This window comes from Brachyhypopomus gauderio, chromosome 7, assembly GCF_052324685.1.
Source record: "Brachyhypopomus gauderio isolate BG-103 chromosome 7, BGAUD_0.2, whole genome shotgun sequence".
In the NCBI taxonomy this organism is placed as follows: Eukaryota; Metazoa; Chordata; class Actinopteri; order Gymnotiformes; family Hypopomidae; genus Brachyhypopomus; species Brachyhypopomus gauderio.
The window spans coordinates 437852-456928 of record NC_135217.1 but is presented as its reverse complement, the minus strand read 5'-3'; the positions used below and the strand labels follow the sequence as shown (position 1 = coordinate 456928).

The following is a 19077-nucleotide window of genomic DNA, read 5'->3' as shown; positions in this document are numbered from 1 at the left end:
GCGCGCGAGACCCTCGCGCACGGGTGGAGCCAACGTCATTTTCGCCGCTGATTTTAGTTTAGCTTTTTTTTTTTTTTTTTTTTAACATTTGTTAAGTCTGATGCACTTTCTGTCATTCTCACCGCTGTGTGCTGAGTAGCTGAACCGGAGCGGAGTTGCGCATGCGCGGGTCAGTTTCTCCGCTGGCTTGCTTTTTACCGGTAATAAGCAGACGCACACGGTATGATAACCGTGCATTTTAATACCGTGGTATACCGTGAAACCGGTTACCGCTGCAACCCTAGTCTCAGTGTCTCTAACTCTCTGTCTTTTTCATCTAATCTACTATCAACATCTTTCTGTTTCTGTGTGATAAGAGTTTGAATGTGGTGCTGGAACTCAGGCAGGATGGTCTTAATGAGGTGTGCGTCTGTCTCTACTGAACTCTTCTCTCTGCTCTCCATCTCCACTCTGAGGTTCTTCACCCTCAGTCTCCTCTCCTCACGGAGGCTCTTCAGTTCCTGCTCTGCTGTCTCCCTCTGTTGACGTTCTCTCTGCCGCAGTCTCTCTAGGTCTTTCCTTCTCTCCTCATTGTGTTCCTCTTTTAACTTTTGTTGGTATTCATTTTCATTTTTTTGAAGATCAGTTACTCTCCTCTTAAGATTCTCAGCCTGTTCTGTCTTCCTCACTGAATCTATAGCATCAGTTATTTTTTCTCTAAGTTCTTTTCCTTCCCTTTTTCTCATCTCTATTCTTTCTTTCATGATTCTTTCCTGTAGGAGTCTGATCTCCTGGTGGATCTGTCTGCTGCAGATCTCTGTATTCTCCAGCTGATCTTCACTCTCAGTGTTCCTCAAGGCTTTATGTTCATCCATTACAGACATTAAGTTCTGCACTGCAAGCCCAAGAAAACCTTCAACCTTCAACTCTGAAAAAACATTAATAATTATGTTAATTAATATTATTAATTGGCATTGTAAAAATTTTAGTCAATGTTTAAACTGTTAATGTTTAATTGATTAAATCTATTTGTCATGGCCCCTGACTCCTCCCTTCAGGTGTGTCCATGTGGCTGGATTCATTTGTGTGTGTGTGTGTGTGTGTGTGTGTGTGTGTGTGTGTGTGTGTGTGTGTGTGTGTGTGTGTGTGTGTGTGTGTGTGTGTGTGTGTGTGTGTTCGTAGCACCCGTCTCTCATCTCATAGTGTTACACATGTTGTGGTCTGTGTATCTAAGTGTATCTTGTCCTTGTCTGTTATTTGTAGTGGTGTCAATTCCAGGTTCATAGATTAAAAGTCCTCACCAGGATTTTGCTCAAGCTTGCTAGATTTTCTAATTAGCAATCCAGGTAAAATTAGTGGAATCAACACAATCCAGGAAGCCTGAGCAAAATCCTGGTGAGGACTTTTAATCTCAGAACCTGGAACTGACACCTCTAGATATTTGTACTATGTGGTGTAGCTGTCCACCCCCCCCCAACATGTTGTTATTGTACACAAGTTCTTATTTTCCTCCTCACCAGTCAGCAGAGCAGATTCCTCCATTTTCATTCTCTCCTCTTCTGTCCATCTTCTGTCTCTCTGTGGAAGTGAATTAAACAGAGTGAAGGGTCCATGATGTCATACTGTGTGTTATATGAAGGACCAGTGTGGATTATTGAGAGTTGATATTATTAAGGGTGGAGACCCTGCTGACTGTAGCTGCTGTAAATTGATACTGTGTTTGGTAGCACACAGTCAGAATACAGTCAGCTAAGGAACTCAGTCAAAGTACAGACTGATCAGATTTACAATGAGTGATTTTAAACCTGTAATAAATCACACAGCTCTGTGGTAATGTGTGTGTATTAAACCTGTAATAAATCACACAGCTCTGTGGTAATGTGGGTGTATTAAACTTGTAATAAATCACACAGTTCTGTGGTAATGTCGGAGGCAGGAGTGATGCAAACGCAAGTTAATGAATATTTATTAAAAAGGAAACAACAAAACGCTAGACTACAACATAGAAGACAGAGAGGGACAACAATCAGATGGGAGTACGAGACATGGGGCGTGGATGGGGGCGTGGCAGACAGGAGGGAAACCAAGGAAACGGGGAAAATAGGCGGGACTAGGGAGGAGGGCGGAGCTGGACGTGACACAGCCTATTAAGGAAATGTGCTGTGCTTAGAATAGTGTGGTTGTCATGGTGCACCAGTCTCAGCCAGACACGCCCACTGATTCTCACACACACACACACACACACACACATAAAAAAAACTCCACTAGATCACTCACACCTCCCTCCCTCCCCCACCATCACAGTGCTTACCTGATAGATGAAGACGTTATGCAACCGACGAGATTCTGAGCAGGAAAAAGTCAGAAACAAAGTAAATAATGAGAGAAACGTTCAGGTTGAATAACATGTACCTGTAACTTTAGCTCTTTAATAATAATTATAAAATCATGTCCTTCACGGACTAGTATACAAATGAGAGTGATCAAACTCCTGTTATTTAAATATTATATTAAAGTAAATGACTCTTACACAAATGTCTCATTATAAGTGATCTGAATCACACTGTCATGCGTGTGATTAGAGATAATCAGGTAAATCTGTGAATAAACTTTGATTCTTAGCATCACAGTATCAAACTGGGTGAAAACTGTTTGTGTGACTCTGTTTACAAACCAGGTGACAGTATGATAAATGTTCTCCCAGAATCACAGTGTGTTGTGTTCACTACACTATGGACATGATGCTCAGCTGTACTGTAACGTTGGGGTGGTTACGTGGTCAGGGGGCGGACGCACTTGCGCTGGAGAGCTGGACTTAATACTATTCAAAGTAGCCATACCGGTTAACTGAGAAGCGTTTGTATGTAGCGCTCTACTTTTGCGTGGCATACTGAACTATAGAACACACAACGACTACCGACTAACCAAACAAGGACGAAACACAAACCCAAGTAAACTCAAACTAGATTTATACAAAGCACACAAGAACATACATAAGTAACCAGAACATAAGACACGAGGCAATACAGACACTGGAATCAAACACGAAACGTAACTAGAACAAACAGGAACATGGACCATAGAATACACATAATATTATCATACACAGGAAGCATGTAATGTGTATGCTACTCAAACTACACGTGAACTCGCAGGACAATACACCATGAGATTACAACACAAAGACGTATCACGAACCTGATGAAACTGTAGACAACACCAGGCAATATACAACGCAACCACAACGAAGAGAAACGTGACACTACAGAAACAAAACCTTACACACTAACTCTCGAACTAAGTGACCCACAGAAGACCAACATCGAGGACGACCCTATCCTTGAAACATAAACAAGACTTTCCACATAAACAGATATACTTCAGCATTCCCAATTTACAGACAGAAACGTAAGACACAGACTTCACCTTAAACATTGACCCACAAAGAAAACCCAAAACACAAGGACTTTATACAAACCGTAATGAACACTCAAACAAGCAACAGCTGAAACCAATGAAACAAAAAACAGGCAGAACTAAACAGAAGACCAAAGGAGGCGGAGCCAGGCATGACAGACAGGGAGGGGGCGGAGCCAGGCGTGACATGTACTCTACTCTGGACACACAGTGTGGCCACATATATTTAATCTACAGAATAAAAGGTTTATTCATGCAGAGAATCACAGAACATCACAGAACAACACAGTCCTGCTTCTCTCATACTCACCACTTGTTCCGATCTGTAAAAGTGAATAACAGTGTGAGATTTTCATTCATGAGGTTGGGTGTCACCTGCTGCCTTCCACAGAACAACTATAGTGTATAACAGTCTCATATGGTGTTATACATGGTACCATGGTAACATTACTTCTATAACATGGTTTATATAAATATTCTTTCTACAATTCATAATTTACTGAGGTCTAGATTAGTCAGTCATTATTCAGTACTACACACCACTACTGTTCACTCAATCATTATTCAGTACTACACACCACTACTGTTCACTCAGTCATTATTCAGTACTACACACTACTGCTGTTCACCCAGAGTCATTATTCAGTACTACACACTACTGCTGTTCACTCAGTCATTATTCAGTAGTACTACACACTACCGCTGTTCACTGTCATTATTCAGTACTACACACCAATGCTGACCACTCAGTCATTATTCAGTACTACACACTACTACTGTTCACTCAGTCATTATTCAGTACTATACACCACTGCTGTTCACCCAGAGTCATTTTTCAGTAGTACTACACACTACCGCTGTTCACTGTCATTATTCAGTACTACACACCAATGCTGACCACTCAGTCATTATTCAGTACTACACACTACTACTGTTCACTCAGTCATTATTCAGTACTACACACCAATGCTATTCACTGCCATTATTCAGTACTACACACCACTGCTGTTCACCCAGAGCCATTATTCATGAAACAGCACAATAAATACTTTAACACAACTTCTCCCCATCTTGCTCTCTTCCTGATCTCCATTAGGGCTGCCATGATTAGTCGACTAGTCACGACTATGTCGACTACTAAAATAGTCGACAACTAATTTATTAGTCGATGCGTCGTTTTTTTTCCTCTCCAAACTGCTGCAACAGTTTCGCCTGCTGCGTCTGCGTTTCTGTCCTTGACGCACATGCGCAGTAGTGGAAACCGGGGTAGACAGTTGACGACATCCCAGGACGTTATACAGACAGGCTCTGGTATCGTGGCTACCCGGCTACGGAACTCAAAAGTGCGGGATCATTTTCCGTAGTCGGGTTCCGAAACGCGTGCAATATCTGCAAGGCAGAACTTGCCTTCCACGGCAGCACAACCGCGATGTACGAGCATGTACCTGAAGCATGTTGTGGCTAATTGTGACAACAATGACGAATAGGGACCGTCATCTCTGTAATCTAAATTGCTAGTTAGCTGCTAAAGTTACCATAAACAGAGCGTTAACTTAGTACTTACTTATCGCAGGGTTGCCAACTTTTCAAGATCACTTGGAGTGAGATTTGATCTTTTGGGGGGGGTAAAATGGACACAAATTAAGTATTATATCGCGATCGATTGCCAGTGGTTGTCGCCAGAGCGAACTAGTAACTCATTGAATCATAGATGTGGATCAGAGGTAAATAAACTAGATTTTTTTTCGGCGTGAGAAATCGGGTGTGTGAGCGTGTGAAGACGGTCAAATGCGTGTGTCTCACTCTCAATGCGTGAGAGTTGGCCACCCTGCTTATCGCTGTAGCTGTAGTTAACATTAGTGATGGCGATTTGTTTCATTAGCCTTAGCACCAGGGCTCTCAAGTCTCATGCATTGAGCGTGTGACACACGCACTTGACCGTCTTCACACGCTCACACGCCACACTTCCGATTTCACACGGTGAGAAAAAAAAAATCTAGTTTATTTACCTCCGATTCATATCTATGTCGCCCTCCACTGGCGATCGATCGCGAAATACAACCCCCCCCCACCCCCACCCCCCCCGCTCAACAACAATAAGCGTTCCCCCCCCCCCCCCCCCCCGCTCAACAATTAACGTTCGCCACCCCCCCCGTCAACATCTCTCACACTCTGACATGAATCCAAAACTTGAGAGCCCTGCTTAGCATGCATTTGTGTATTTTCTGTAACGTCAGTGAGACCAAAACTTTATTTTTGTGAATAACTCCTTAGTTTCAGGTCCCTACCTAATTCGATTTAAATGTGGCGAAGTTTGATGCCAGAGACTAATGAAAGAAAGAAAAACCTAAAAAAAAATCTTTATTAATGTAGGCCTATTTATTTTTGTGTTTTTTAAGGCAGTGCCTTATCCTTATTTTAATAATTGTTTGTTGCAACAAGCTGCATATTTCATTAAAGGTTTAATGAACTATGATCTTAACTGTTTTTATTTTTAGTTATAGCTTAAATCTAATGATGGTTATATAATAGCAGTTGCATTCTAGTGTATGTTTTATATTCAATTAACGTACAATCCGACTAGTCGACTAATCGTAAAAATTAATCGGTGATTAGTCGACTATTAAAATAATCGTTTGTGGCAGCCCTAATCTCCATACTGACTCTAATCATGTGGGCTGTAATGTTTCATCCTTCACTGCTGCACTGTCACCCTCTGCTTTCAGCTCCATGAAGATGTTCAGTTACACAATTAAACACCTACAACATCCTAAACACATATAGAAGTGGTTATATTCAATATATGTATTAAATATGTAATGTTCATACTTAATACCCAGTACTATGGTCCTCTATTAATATCAATAACAGTTCCTGTAACATGATGTTTAGCCAGAGGTGAACTGGGTGAGCCACCACAGGGTTTGGGGTAGATAGGACCCAATCACTGAGTGGTCTTAACTGGGAGTGAGAACAAAAGGGGCAACAGGGACCAGTCAGGAGAAGGTAGAGGGTAAAAGGAAAAGGGCAACAACAGAACTACACTTCCCAACAACAGAACTACACTTCACAACAACAGAACCACACTTCCCAACAACAGAACTACACTTCACAACAACAGAACCACACTTCCCAACAACAGAACTACACTTCACAACAACAGAACCACAATTCCCAACAACAAAACTACACTTCCCAACAACAGAACTACACATCCCAACAACAGAACTACACATCCCAACAACAGAACTACACTTCCCAACAACAGAACTACACTTCACAACAACAGAACTACGCATCCCAACTGTAAGGAGGACTGTGAACTAGTTAGGCTATGTTGTAATCGCTATAGAGGATCGGGTTAGGATCGCAAGTGTATACATCCAGGTGAGTTGAGATGATGAGAGAGAGAGCTGGCCCAGTCTTGCACTTAACACTCCTTTATTCTCCAAATATGAATTGGTGAATTTGTGTGTGAGTGTGTTGTACGTGTGTGTGTGGTTTTTCTGTAAGGCATAACAAGAACAATAGAAACATAAATGTCTACAATATACTAGACATAATTGTAAACTAAACGTATAGTTAAACATGACTAGTACATTGCTTAAGCATTATGCTACACATTTAGCCAAACCATGTGAGCCATAGATAGATTATACATCGCGGAACAATGCTACATGGCTAGTTGTTAGCTTCTTTTAACGACTAGAAAGGCATACTTAAACGCTCATCAGAGAGAAAACTCTGTGAGATAGCCCACAGCAATGTCATCCTTTTCTGTGCACCATTTCTGTCGGGCTTGTAAGGTAGGCAGAAAGTGGTGGATGTAGCTCTTCCAGAAATGATCTGCTAAAACTTGAGAATGACGCCACCTTTTCTTACCTAACAACTCAGACTCTGAATAAATTACTTGTGGAAGGGAAGAATCTGGCTGCCCCATCAACAGGCAACTGGGTGTAACTGAATCGGGGTCGGCGAGGTCAGAGGATACATAGCCCAGAGATCTCGAGTTGAGTATGCCCTCTACTTTGATGAGAACGGTCCTTAACACCTCTTCTGACACTGTCTGAGCTCCGAGAGTGGTATGAAGGGCATTCTTAACGGATCTTATCTCTCGCTCCCATGATCCGCCAAAGTGTGGAGCATTGGGGGGATTGAAACGAAAGCGAATCTTTTGAGAAGCAAGCTGATCCTTGATTGCAGGTTCCATGGCACTGAAGGCTTCATGAAGCTCCTTGCCTCCTCCTTTGAAATTGGTGCCCTGATCAGAGAGGATCTCGTGAGGCTTTCCTCTGCGAGTTAAGAAACGTCTGAGCAACAATAGGAATGAGTCTGTGTCCATGTTTGGAAGCAAGTCAAAATGAACAGCTCGAGTTGTAAGGCACTTATACAGGATACCCCACCTTTTCTCAGTGCGTCGTCCCACCTTCACTAGCATAGGGCCAAAACAATCGACTCCTGTTGAATAGAAGGCGGGTCTGAAAAGCCGCAAGCTGGAGGGAGGTAAATCTGACATTCTTGGGACTTGAGGTTTGCCTCTCCATTTCCTACAATCCACACAGTTACGTTGGTACTTCTTAACCGCTTCCCTGCCTCTCAATAACCAATACTTCCTGCGCAGTTCTGCAAAAACCCGCTCTGCTCCAGGGTGATGTAGCTGGTTGTCATAATGCTGAATCAAGAGCCTGGATATTGGGTGGTCAGAGGAAAGGAGAATGGGATGCAGCACATCTGGGCTTAGATCATCACATCTGGGCTTAGATCATCACATCTGGGCTTAGATCGTCACATCTGGGCTTAGATCGTCACATCTGCGGAGCCTACCTCCAACTCAGATCAAACCGGAAGTCTGATCATGTTCAGGGGCTAGTGTAAGTACTCTGCTGGTAGATGGGAGAGCCTTACCAGCTTTGAGTAATGTCACCTCTTCAGGGAAGCTCTCCATCTGTGCATTTCTGAGGAGTGCTAATTCAGTATTGTGATAGTCATCTGCAGTGAGAGACATGTCACCAACCACGCCATGGAGCGTTTTGGCAGTAGCTTCCAGTAGCTCAGAGAATGTGTTAAACTGCTGAACATCTGGGATAGCTGGATTCATTGTAACAGTCATTAAACCACAAAACACTGTGCCTTTCAGCTCCTCTGTTCCTTCTGTGGTTTGACCAAATGATGCCTTAGGCCACTGACCAGATGGCTGCAGGAGAAAGGGGGGTCCATTGCTCCAGCGATTCACTCCGGTGAGTTGGGACAGCGTTTTCCCTCTTGTGATGTCGTCTGCTGGTTTAGAGGATGAACAAACATAGTGCCAAGATCTGATGTCTGATAATTCCTGTATCTCTGCGACTCTCGTACCTACAAACACTTTAAATCTGCAGGAGTCAGATTGGACCCAGTGGAGCACAGTGATGGAATCTGTCCAGTATACAACTTCTTGGATCTGGATGGTGAGTTCTTTGAGCAACACTGAGGCTAACTGTGCTGTGGAGTTAAAGCTCCACATAACTCGAGTCGAGGTATGGATAATTGCTTCTTTGGTGCAACTCTGGACCTAGCCACTAGGAATGCCACCTGAACTCGTCCATTACCACTGTCAGTACGCAAGTACACCACAGATCCATAAGCACGTTCAGAGGCATCACAGTGTAGGTACCACAAAGGAGTCCTCCTCAAGAGGCTACCTGGCCTACTGCGCGGGCCGCGGACTGAACAACTCAAAGTAAGACTGTGCATCTGGGCAGACTTAGAACAATATCTTGTTTACTCTTTTCTGTGTGCTTAGACCGATATTTTGTGAAGGCTTGTTTGCAGTGGTGTTTATAATCCGTTCATGTTAAACCGTACTCTGTTTAAGGCTTAAAGAGATATTCTGTTCAAAGCTTAAATAGGTATAGAATAGAAATAAATAGGTGTTATACATGGTAACATGGTACTATGGTAACATTACTGCTATAACATGGTTTATATAAATATTCTTTCAACATTTCATAATTTACTGAGGTCTAGATTAGTCAGTCATTATTCAGTACTACACACCACTACTGTTCACTCAGTCATTATTCAGTACTACACACCACTGCTGACCACTCAGTCATTATTCAGTACTACACACAACTGCTGTTCACTCAGTCATTATTCAGTACTACACACCACTACTGTTCACTCATTCATTATTCAGTACTACACACTACTGTTGTTCACTCAGTCATTATTAAGTACTACACACTACTGCTGTTCACTAGGGAATCATTATTCAGTACTATACACTGCTGCTGTTCACTCAGTCATTATTCAGTACTACACACTACTGTTGTTCACTCAGTCATTATTCAGTACTACACAATACCACTGTTCACTGTCATTATTCAATACTACACACCACTGCTTGCTGTTCACCCAGAGTCATTATTCAGTACTACACACCACTGCTGTACACCCAGAGTCATTATTCAGTACTACACACCACTGCTGTTCACCCAGAGTAATTATTCAGTACTACACACTACTGTTGTTCACTCAGTCATTATTCAGTACTACACACTACTGCTGTTCACTGTCATTATTCAGTACTACACAATACCGCTGTTCACTGTCATTATTCAGTACTACACAATACCGCTGTTCACTGTCATTATTCAATACTACACACCACTGCTTGCTGTTCACCCAGAGTCATTATTCAGTACTACACACCACTGCTGTTCACCCAGAGTCATTAATCAGTACTACACACCACTGCTGGTCACACAGAGTCATTATTCAGTACTACACACCACTGCTGTTCACCCAGAGTCATTAATCAGTACTACACACCACTGCTGTTCACCCAGAGTCATTATTCAGTACTACACACCACTACAGTTCACTCAGTGACCATGTAAGAAACCGTCACAGATGTGTGCTCAGTAAAACTTTAGAGCCTGCAGTAAGAGGCCCTTTGGAGAGTATTAAGACCTCTGCTCCACTGGAACTTGTATGGATTGATTTTTGGTCAGCTGAGGACAACAACAAGTCTGTAGATATTTTGGTGATCTCTGATCACTTCACTAAGTTGTCACATGCATTTCGAAGACCAAACTGCACGGACAGTTGCAAAGAAGCTTTGGGATGATTTTTTTTTGTCAGAAGTCCTTTTGTCCTTTGTTGGGGCCTCATTAGGTACACAGTGTGTCTACAACTGCTTTACAAGTCAAACATTTGATTTGGGGAGCACCAGAAGCTCCGCCCCTTTCTCCATTATAAGTGAGCTGTTATAAACCAGTTTAAGTCCTGGCGTTCACACCTGCTCTCTGTTTAACTCTAGTATGGTGTGGAGAAGGAGGCCCACTGGATTCTTCTCTTCATGATGTCCAGCAGTGTGATGGAAGAGTGGAGTTGGGCCTCCACATCAAGTCATTTTAAACTACTGTGCAGCAACTGTGGAAAAGGAGCTGCAGTCCTGGTTTCTCTTTCTGTTGGAGGAGATCTGCTGCTATTGTGGATCTCCACAAACATTCAGCTCATCAGTCTCCATTAATGTCTCAGGTCATCAAAAGTATTTTCATCAGTCCACATATGCTTTGAATGCAGCTGTGTGTAAAGACTCTGGGAGCTGAAGCTGATTCAGAGAGTCTCAGCTTCACCATCACCTCACTTGAAGTGGATTCTTCTACCACAGTGTTTACATGGAAATGTTTAGAACAGTCTCATACCAGTTTTATGTAAATGTTTATAGTGTTATACCAGTGTATTTCAGTCAGTGTGTCTTAGGTCTTTTTGAGAATGTGAAATGTAAAACATTTATGTTGTTCTGCTCATCCAGCTGTGTTGTGCTGGGTCATAGTTCACGTCCTGCTGTGTTGTGCTGGGTCATAGTTCACATCCAGCTGTGTTGTGCTGGGTCATAGTTCACATCCAGCTGTGTTGTGCTGGGTCATAGTTCACATCCAGCTGTGTTGTGCTGGGTCATAGTTCACATCCAGCTGTGTTGTGCTGGGTCATAGTTCACATCCAGCTGTGTTGTGCTGGGTCATAGTTCACATACAGCTGTGTTGTGCTGGGTCATAGTTCACATCCAGCTGGGTTGTGCTGGGTCATAGTTCACATCCAGCTGTGTTGTGCTGGTCTCAGTGTTCACACACAGTTCTCTGTGGTTCTCCCTGTAGTTGGTGTAGTCTGTGTTATGGAAGGTCACTTTAACAGTCTTGTTCTATATCATAAAGGCCACACTGACACTGTAATCTCTTCACCTCTCTGATGTAGTTAAAGTGTCTCTCATTGGTTTACTTCAGACTGATGCTGAGCTAATCTGTGATTTAGTCCTGATTATTAGTCTCTAGTTTTAATCCAGATCTGTTCATTTTACTGCATTTACACTTTACACCATGATGTGTAGATGTGTGTGAGAGTGAGAAACTGTTACTGTTTGTTCCACTAAAATGAACCATCAGTCCTTCACTCCACATGAGCATCATTCACCCCCTGTACACTGAACCTCATTTATCTGAACACAACAGGATTATCAACATGTGGGTTTGGTATTTCTGTCTGTTCATGTTCATTCTGAGATGAGACTGATGGTGATGTAGAGATTATGTAGAGTGGAGCTCTGGAATACTCACCTACTACTACTGTGAGCTCCTGTGTTGTGTCTCCACTGGTCACCTGACACAGGTAATATCCTCTATCTGACACTCTGCAGTCTCTCAACTGTAAGGAGACGTTTCCTCTCTGCAGCTCCTCCATGAACAGACTCACTCTGTCCTCGTAGCCCCTCCCCTCTGTCACCTGTCCATTCTTATAGAGACAAACACAGTCTGTCCCCTTAAACCACCTGATCTCCATGGCAACAGCACTGGTTTCAGGAGACAGGTGACAGGAGAGAGTGACAGCATAGCCATACTGATGCTCTTCACCATGAGGGCCAATGAGTTTAAACTCATCTGTAGGAAAACACACACACACACACACACACACACACACACACACACACACTGTGTTTATCTCCTGATTAAGATCATTATGATGATTCTCTGATTTCTCTCCAAGTTAAAATTCATATGTAGGATACAACACTCCCTCACACACAAACACACAGAAATAGTTTCACAATGTATCTACATGAAGAATAATAAACTGTTGTAACAGTGTTTGATACTGTAACCCCCCTGTACATTAATGTAAGTGAAGTGATGTTCTGGACTGATGAACTCTGGAAGTGACTTACTGATACTCTCAGATGCCATCTTGATCTCCTACAGGTTCGAACTCATAAAATCTGAGAGAGAGAGAGAGAGAGAGAGAGAGAGAGAGAGAGAGAGAGAGAGAGAGAGAGAGAGAGAGAGAGATGGTTATTTACTGTAATATGGTGGATTGTTTAGTCGTGTTTGCTTGTTGGTGACTAGCGCGCTTTAGCATGATGCTAACTCCTCTTACCTTCACGGTTCTTCACACACATATGCTGCTTTAGGTCAAGTAGACTGTGTGGACATTTCAGAGCGACTCTAATCGGATCTTTGTCTTATAACAGCATGAATAGTAGGACAGTATACAGTAGGATAGTAAACGTTCACATGGTACAATCCTGTCTCTGTTTTGACCTGCAGGAAGAAAGACTGAAATACTTTCACTTTTACATTTATTCCAGTCGCAGCATTTGAGCGTCACTCTTACGGTTGGGTAGGATATTTAAATAAATATTAAATTTGATAATAAATTTGCTGTTTTTAATAGTTTACATTTTCTTAAAGCTCCATCCACTTTCTTAAAGTGGATAAGCGTACTTCTCCATCCGTGGCATTCCTGTACATCGAGATTGGGGCTAAAGTACTGATAGGAAATTAAAAACATTTAGAGCTTTTAGCCACAAGGGGGCAGCAGACACCTGAAGTTATGTTGCAATTTACATTTTACTTGAACTGTAGCGGACACGAAAACTGTTTAATTATTCCACCTAATTCAGCAAAAAAGAGTATTTATTTATTCTGTGAAATAGGAAGAACCGGTTTGTAGTCAGGAACATCAAACACAAACTCAGTTTTCATTAGCTGGTTATACTTAGACAAGCTTTATTGTCATTCATTATACACAGGTATACGCAGAGCAAAATTTTGTCGCATTTAGGCTCGCACGGAGTATACAGAGAAAAGTTATTGATAGTAACACAGAATTTCGATATAAAAATAGATCAACAGATTTTTCAATAACCCAGATTTAAGATTAAGTGTTCAAGAATGTGCCAGATGGCATCACAGGAACACACAAATACGTAATAAGTGTGTATAAATATAGAAATGTAGAAGTGTAGCAGCAGAGATATTTAAATATGGATATCTGGTATAGATATATAATGTACATCTATATGTATATACATATCTACAAAGAAAATAAAATAGCAGCATGAATAAATATCACTAAAGTGACATTGTGGAATCAGATAATCTAATCAGATCAGCAGTAGTGCACAGATGACATGTAGTTCAGTAATTTCCTGACCTCGTCCAAGGTGTCGAGTTCAACAGTCTAATGGCTGGAGGGAAAAAGCTGTTACAGAACCTGGTGGACCTGCACCGAATACTCCTGAATCTTCTTCCAGAAGCCAGCAGTGAGAACAGTCCACAGTGAAGATGTGAGGGGTCACTGATGATGTTGAGTGCTCGTGATATGCAGCCCACTGGTGCAAGGTCCTGGATGGGTGGAAGAGAAGACCCGATGATCTTCTCCGCTGTCCTCACCACTCTCCTCACATTCTTCCAGTCAGAGGCACTGCAGCCTCCACACCACACAGAGATGCAGCTGGTCAGAATGATCTCTATGGTGCTTCTGTAGAATGTGATAAGGCTGGTGGGGGCAGGTGGACCCTCCTCAGTCTGAGTAGGAAGTGCAGACGCTGCTGTGATCTCTTAACCAGAGACGTGGTGTTGACAGACCAGGTGAGGTTGTGTGTGATGTGCACCCCCAGGAACTTCACACTGCTGACCACTTCTACAGTGTTGGAGTTGATGTAAAGTGGAGCGTGGCTGGGCTGGTTCTTCATCAAGTAGATGATGATCTCTTTTGTTTTATCCACATTCAGGATCAAGTTGTTTGCACTGCACCAACCCACTAACCGCTTAACTTCCTTTCTGTACCAGGCAGAAACACCACCTATCATTTGATAAATACATAGATAATACTACTAGGATAGCTTTTCTACATCTCCGCAACATTGCCAAATTAAGAAATGCATTATCACAGGATGATGCAGAAAAATTGGTGCACGCCTTTGTTAGCTCTAGATTAGACTACTGCAATGCACTACTGTCAGGATGTTCAAATAGGAATCTAAATAAACTTCAAATAGTTCAAAATGCCACAGCCAGAGTTCTGACCAGAACTAGAAAATTTCAACATATTACACCAGTCATATCAGCTCTGCATTGGCTCCCAGTTAAATTCCGTATTGATTTTAAAATTCTATTATTAACATATAAAGCACTGCACGGGCTTGCTCCTGAATACCTCCAGGAACTTATTTCCTACTATGAACCCCCACGTCCACTAAGATCACAGGGTGCTGGTCTTTTATTAGTTCCACAAATTAATAAGGTAACAGCAGGGGGAAGAGCCTTTTCTTATAAGGCCCCCCAGCTTTGGAACAACCTCCCAAAATGCGTACAGGACTCTAACACAGTCACAATCTTTAAGTCTAGGTTGAAAACCCACCTATTTGGTTTAGCGTTTGATAATTAACATCCCCCCTTAGATAAAGGTACAGATTCAGGGGTTCACAGGCGCTGGTGCTGTCGTCCTGTCACTGCTCGTGGTCACTCGTGGATGGATGCCATTGTCTCAGAATGCCCCCAAGCCTATGTTACCTTCTGGTTCTGCCTTTTTAGCTAGGCTGTAATAGTTTAACTTAATGTCGGAGTTGCTGCCACACTCCAGAAATGTGTTTAATTTAATCTGTCCTGTATATGTCCTCATACAGAGCTAATTTTCCCTGTTTTATTTTCTCCACATGGCTGCCCGCCTGCTCGAGGAACAATGAGATGAGGAAGCACAAGCGATTCATCCAGTGCCAGCCACCTACTGCCTGACCGGATAAGCCTACACCATGATGGACATTAATACATCTTTTCCTTTTCTTTCTCTTCTTTCTGTCTAAATTGTTGTTGTTGTTGTCATGGTGACCGATGTCGGCCAGAGGAGGATGGGTTCCCCCCTGAGTCTTGGTTCCTCTCAAGGTTTCTTTCTCATGCTAAAAAACTAGGGAGTTTTTCCTTGCCACTGTCGCCCTTGGCTTGCTCACTGGGGGCTAGGACTCGGCACTTGTAAAGCTGCTTTGTGACAACAACTGTTGTAAAAAGCGCTATATAAATAAAATTTGATTGATTGATTGCTGATATAACATTATGACATAGTATAAAACTATTTGAAGTTTAAATAAATAGATTTTAAATAAATAAACAGATTAACCTCTTTAAGTTTGAACTACAACTTTATGTTGTGGGGGGTTAGTGAGGTGAATAATGAAGGACGGTGGGGCAGAAGGGCTCAGACAAAAATAAAAACACACTGTAGTCACACATGAATACAGTCATGTGGTTTTACAGATACAAATACAAAGGAATTCGTTAATTAAGCAAACATCCACATAATCTTGAGTGTAATCTCTCTCACCTTTGATGTTTTTCTTATAGTCATCTGTGGCCATACGTGGAAAAGATGTTGATAAGATGTTAATAAGATGGTCTGAACGGATTTTTGCCTGTTTGTTCTGGTAGCGTCCAGGGAGGAAACACTAGAGCTTTTGCTTTCACTACCTCCATGGCAGCAGCGTTAGTGGGTCATACACAACCCTTCACTATACTAGTATACACAACCCTCCACTATACTAGTATACACAACCCTTCACTATACTAGTATACACAACCCTCCACTCTACTAGAATACACAACCCTTCACTATACTAGTATACACAACCCTGCACTCTACTAGAATACACAACCCTCCACTATACTAGTATACACAACCCTGCACTCTACTAGAATACACAACCCTCCACTATACTAGTATACACAACCCTCCACTATACTAGTATACACAACCCTTCACTATACTAGTATACACAACCCTCCACTCTACTAGAATACACAACCCTTCACTATACTAGTATACACAACCCTCCACTCTACTAGAATACACAACCCTGCACTCTACTAGAATACACAACCCTTCACTATACTAGTATACACAACCCTGCACTCTACTAGAATACACAACCCTCCACTATACTAGTATACACAACCCTGCACTCTACTAGAATACACAACCCTCCACTATACTAGTATACACAACCCTCCACTATACTAGTATACACAACCCTCCACTCTACTAGAATACACAACCCTGCACTCTACTAGTATACACAACCCTCCACTCTACTAGAATACACAACCCTGGACTCTACTAGAATACACAACCCTGCACTCTACTAGAATACACAACCCTCCACTCTACTAGAATACACAACCCTGCACTCTACTAGAATACACAACCCTGCACTCTACTAGAATACACAACACTCCACTCTACTAGAATACACAACCCTCCACGCTACTAGAATACACAACCCTGCACTCTACTAGAATACACAACTCTCCACTCTACTAGAATACACAACCCTCCACTCTACTAGAATACACAACCCTGCACTCTACTAGTATACACAACCCTCCACTATACTAGTATACACAACCCTCCACTCTACTAGAATACACAACCCTCCACTCTACTAGAATACACAACCCTGGACTCTACTAGAATACACAACCCTGCACTCTACTAGAATACACAACCCTCCACTCTACTAGAATACACAACTCTCCACTCTACTAGAATACACAACCCTCCACTCTACTAGAATACACAACCCTGCACTCTACTAGAATACACAACTCTCCACTCTACTAGAAAACACAACCCTGCACTCTACTAGAATACACAACCCTGCACTCTACTAGAATACACAACCCTCCAGTCTACTAGAATACACAACCCTCCACTCTACTAGAATACACAACCCTGCACTATACTAGTATACACAACCCTCCACTCTACTAGAATACACAACCCTCCACTCTACTAGAATACACAACCCTGCACTCTACTAGAATACACAACTCTCCACTCTACTAGAATACACAACCCTGCACTCTACTAGAATACACAACCCTGCACTCTACTAGAATACACAACCCTGCACTCTACTAGAATACACAGCACTCCACTATACTAGTATACACAACCCTGCACTCTACTAGAATACACAACCCTCCACTCTACTAGAATACACAACCCTGCACTCTGCTAGAATACACAACACTCCACTATACTAGTATACACAACCCTCCACTCTACTAGAATACACAACCCTCCACTCTACTAGAATACACAACCCTGCACTATACTAGTATACACAACCCTCCACTCTACTAGAATACACAACCCTGCACTCTACTAGAATACACAACACTCCACTATACTAGTATACACAACCCTGCACTCTACTAGAATACACAACTCTCCACTCTACTAGAATACACAACCCTCCACTCTACTAGAATACACAACTCTCCACTCTACTAGAATACACAACCCTGCACTCTACTAGAATACACAACCCTGCACTCTACTAGAATACACAACCCTGCACTATACTAGTATACACAACCCTCCACTCTACTAGAATACACAACCCTGCACTCTACTAGAATACACAACCCTGCACTATACTAGTATACACAACCCTGCACTCTACTAGAATACACAACCCTCCACTCTACTAGAATACACAACCCTGCACTCTACTAGAATACACAACACTCCACTATACTAGTATACACAACCCTGCACTCTACTAGAATACACAACCCTCCACTCTACTAGAATACACAACCCTGCACTCTACTAGAATACACAACACTCCACTATACTAGTATACACAACCCTCCACTCTACTAGAATACACAACCCTCCACTCTACTAGAATACACAACCCTCCACTCTACTAGAATACACAACTCTCCACTCTACTAGAATACACAACCCTCCACTCTACTAGAATACACAACACTCCACTATACTAGTATACACAACCCTGCACTCTACTAGAATACACAACCCTCCACTCTACTAGAATACACAACCCTGCACTCTACTAGAATACACAACTCTCCACTCTACTAGAATACACAACCCTGCACTCTACTAGTATACACAACTCTCCACTCTACTAGAATACACAACTCTCCACTCTACTAGAATACACAACCCTCCACTCTACTAGAATACACAACTCTCCACTCTACTAGAATACACAACCCTCCACTCTACTAGAATACACAACTCTCCACTCTACTAGAATACACAACCCTGCACTCTACTAGAATACACAACCCTCCACTCTACTAGAATACACAACTCTCCACTCTACTAGAATACACAACCCTGCACTCTATTAGAATACACAACCCTGCACTTTACTAGAATGCACAACTCTCCACTCTACTAGAATACACAACCCTCCACTCTACTAGAATACACAACCCTCCACTCTACTAGAATACACAACCCTCCATGTTATGAACTTCTGAAAATATTTAGCCAATAACTGGTTGGCAGTTGACAGACATTGTGTTACTAAACAAAGTCACACACATACAC

The 19077-nt window shown here is 42.2% G+C and overlaps 1 protein-coding gene across 1 annotated transcript; it reads right to left on the bottom strand.

Moving 5' to 3' along the window:
* Positions 1-38: 38 nt before the first annotated feature.
* Positions 39-13025, bottom strand: LOC143518412 (uncharacterized). The gene is made up of 6 exons (XM_077010891.1): positions 12808-13025; positions 12599-12649; positions 11994-12314; positions 2291-2325; positions 1497-1557; positions 39-907 (listed from the first exon to the last, which is right to left on the bottom strand). Exons 2-6 carry the CDS (start codon positions 12615-12617, stop codon positions 267-269), a joined length of 1077 nt encoding a protein of 358 aa, XP_076867006.1. The 5' UTR covers positions 12618-12649; positions 12808-13025; the 3' UTR covers positions 39-266.
* Positions 13026-19077: the final 6052 nt, after the last annotated feature.

Bases quoted from the DNA above. Each gene is read 5' to 3' on its own strand.
- LOC143518412 (XM_077010891.1), bottom strand. The intron at 1,558-2,290 runs GTAAGCACTGTG...TCACTTCCACAG, and splicing joins ATAACGTCTTCATCTATCAG to AGAGACAGAAGATGGACAGA. The intron at 908-1,496 runs GTGAGGAGGAAA...ATGTTTTTTCAG, and splicing joins GGAATCTGCTCTGCTGACTG to AGTTGAAGGTTGAAGGTTTT.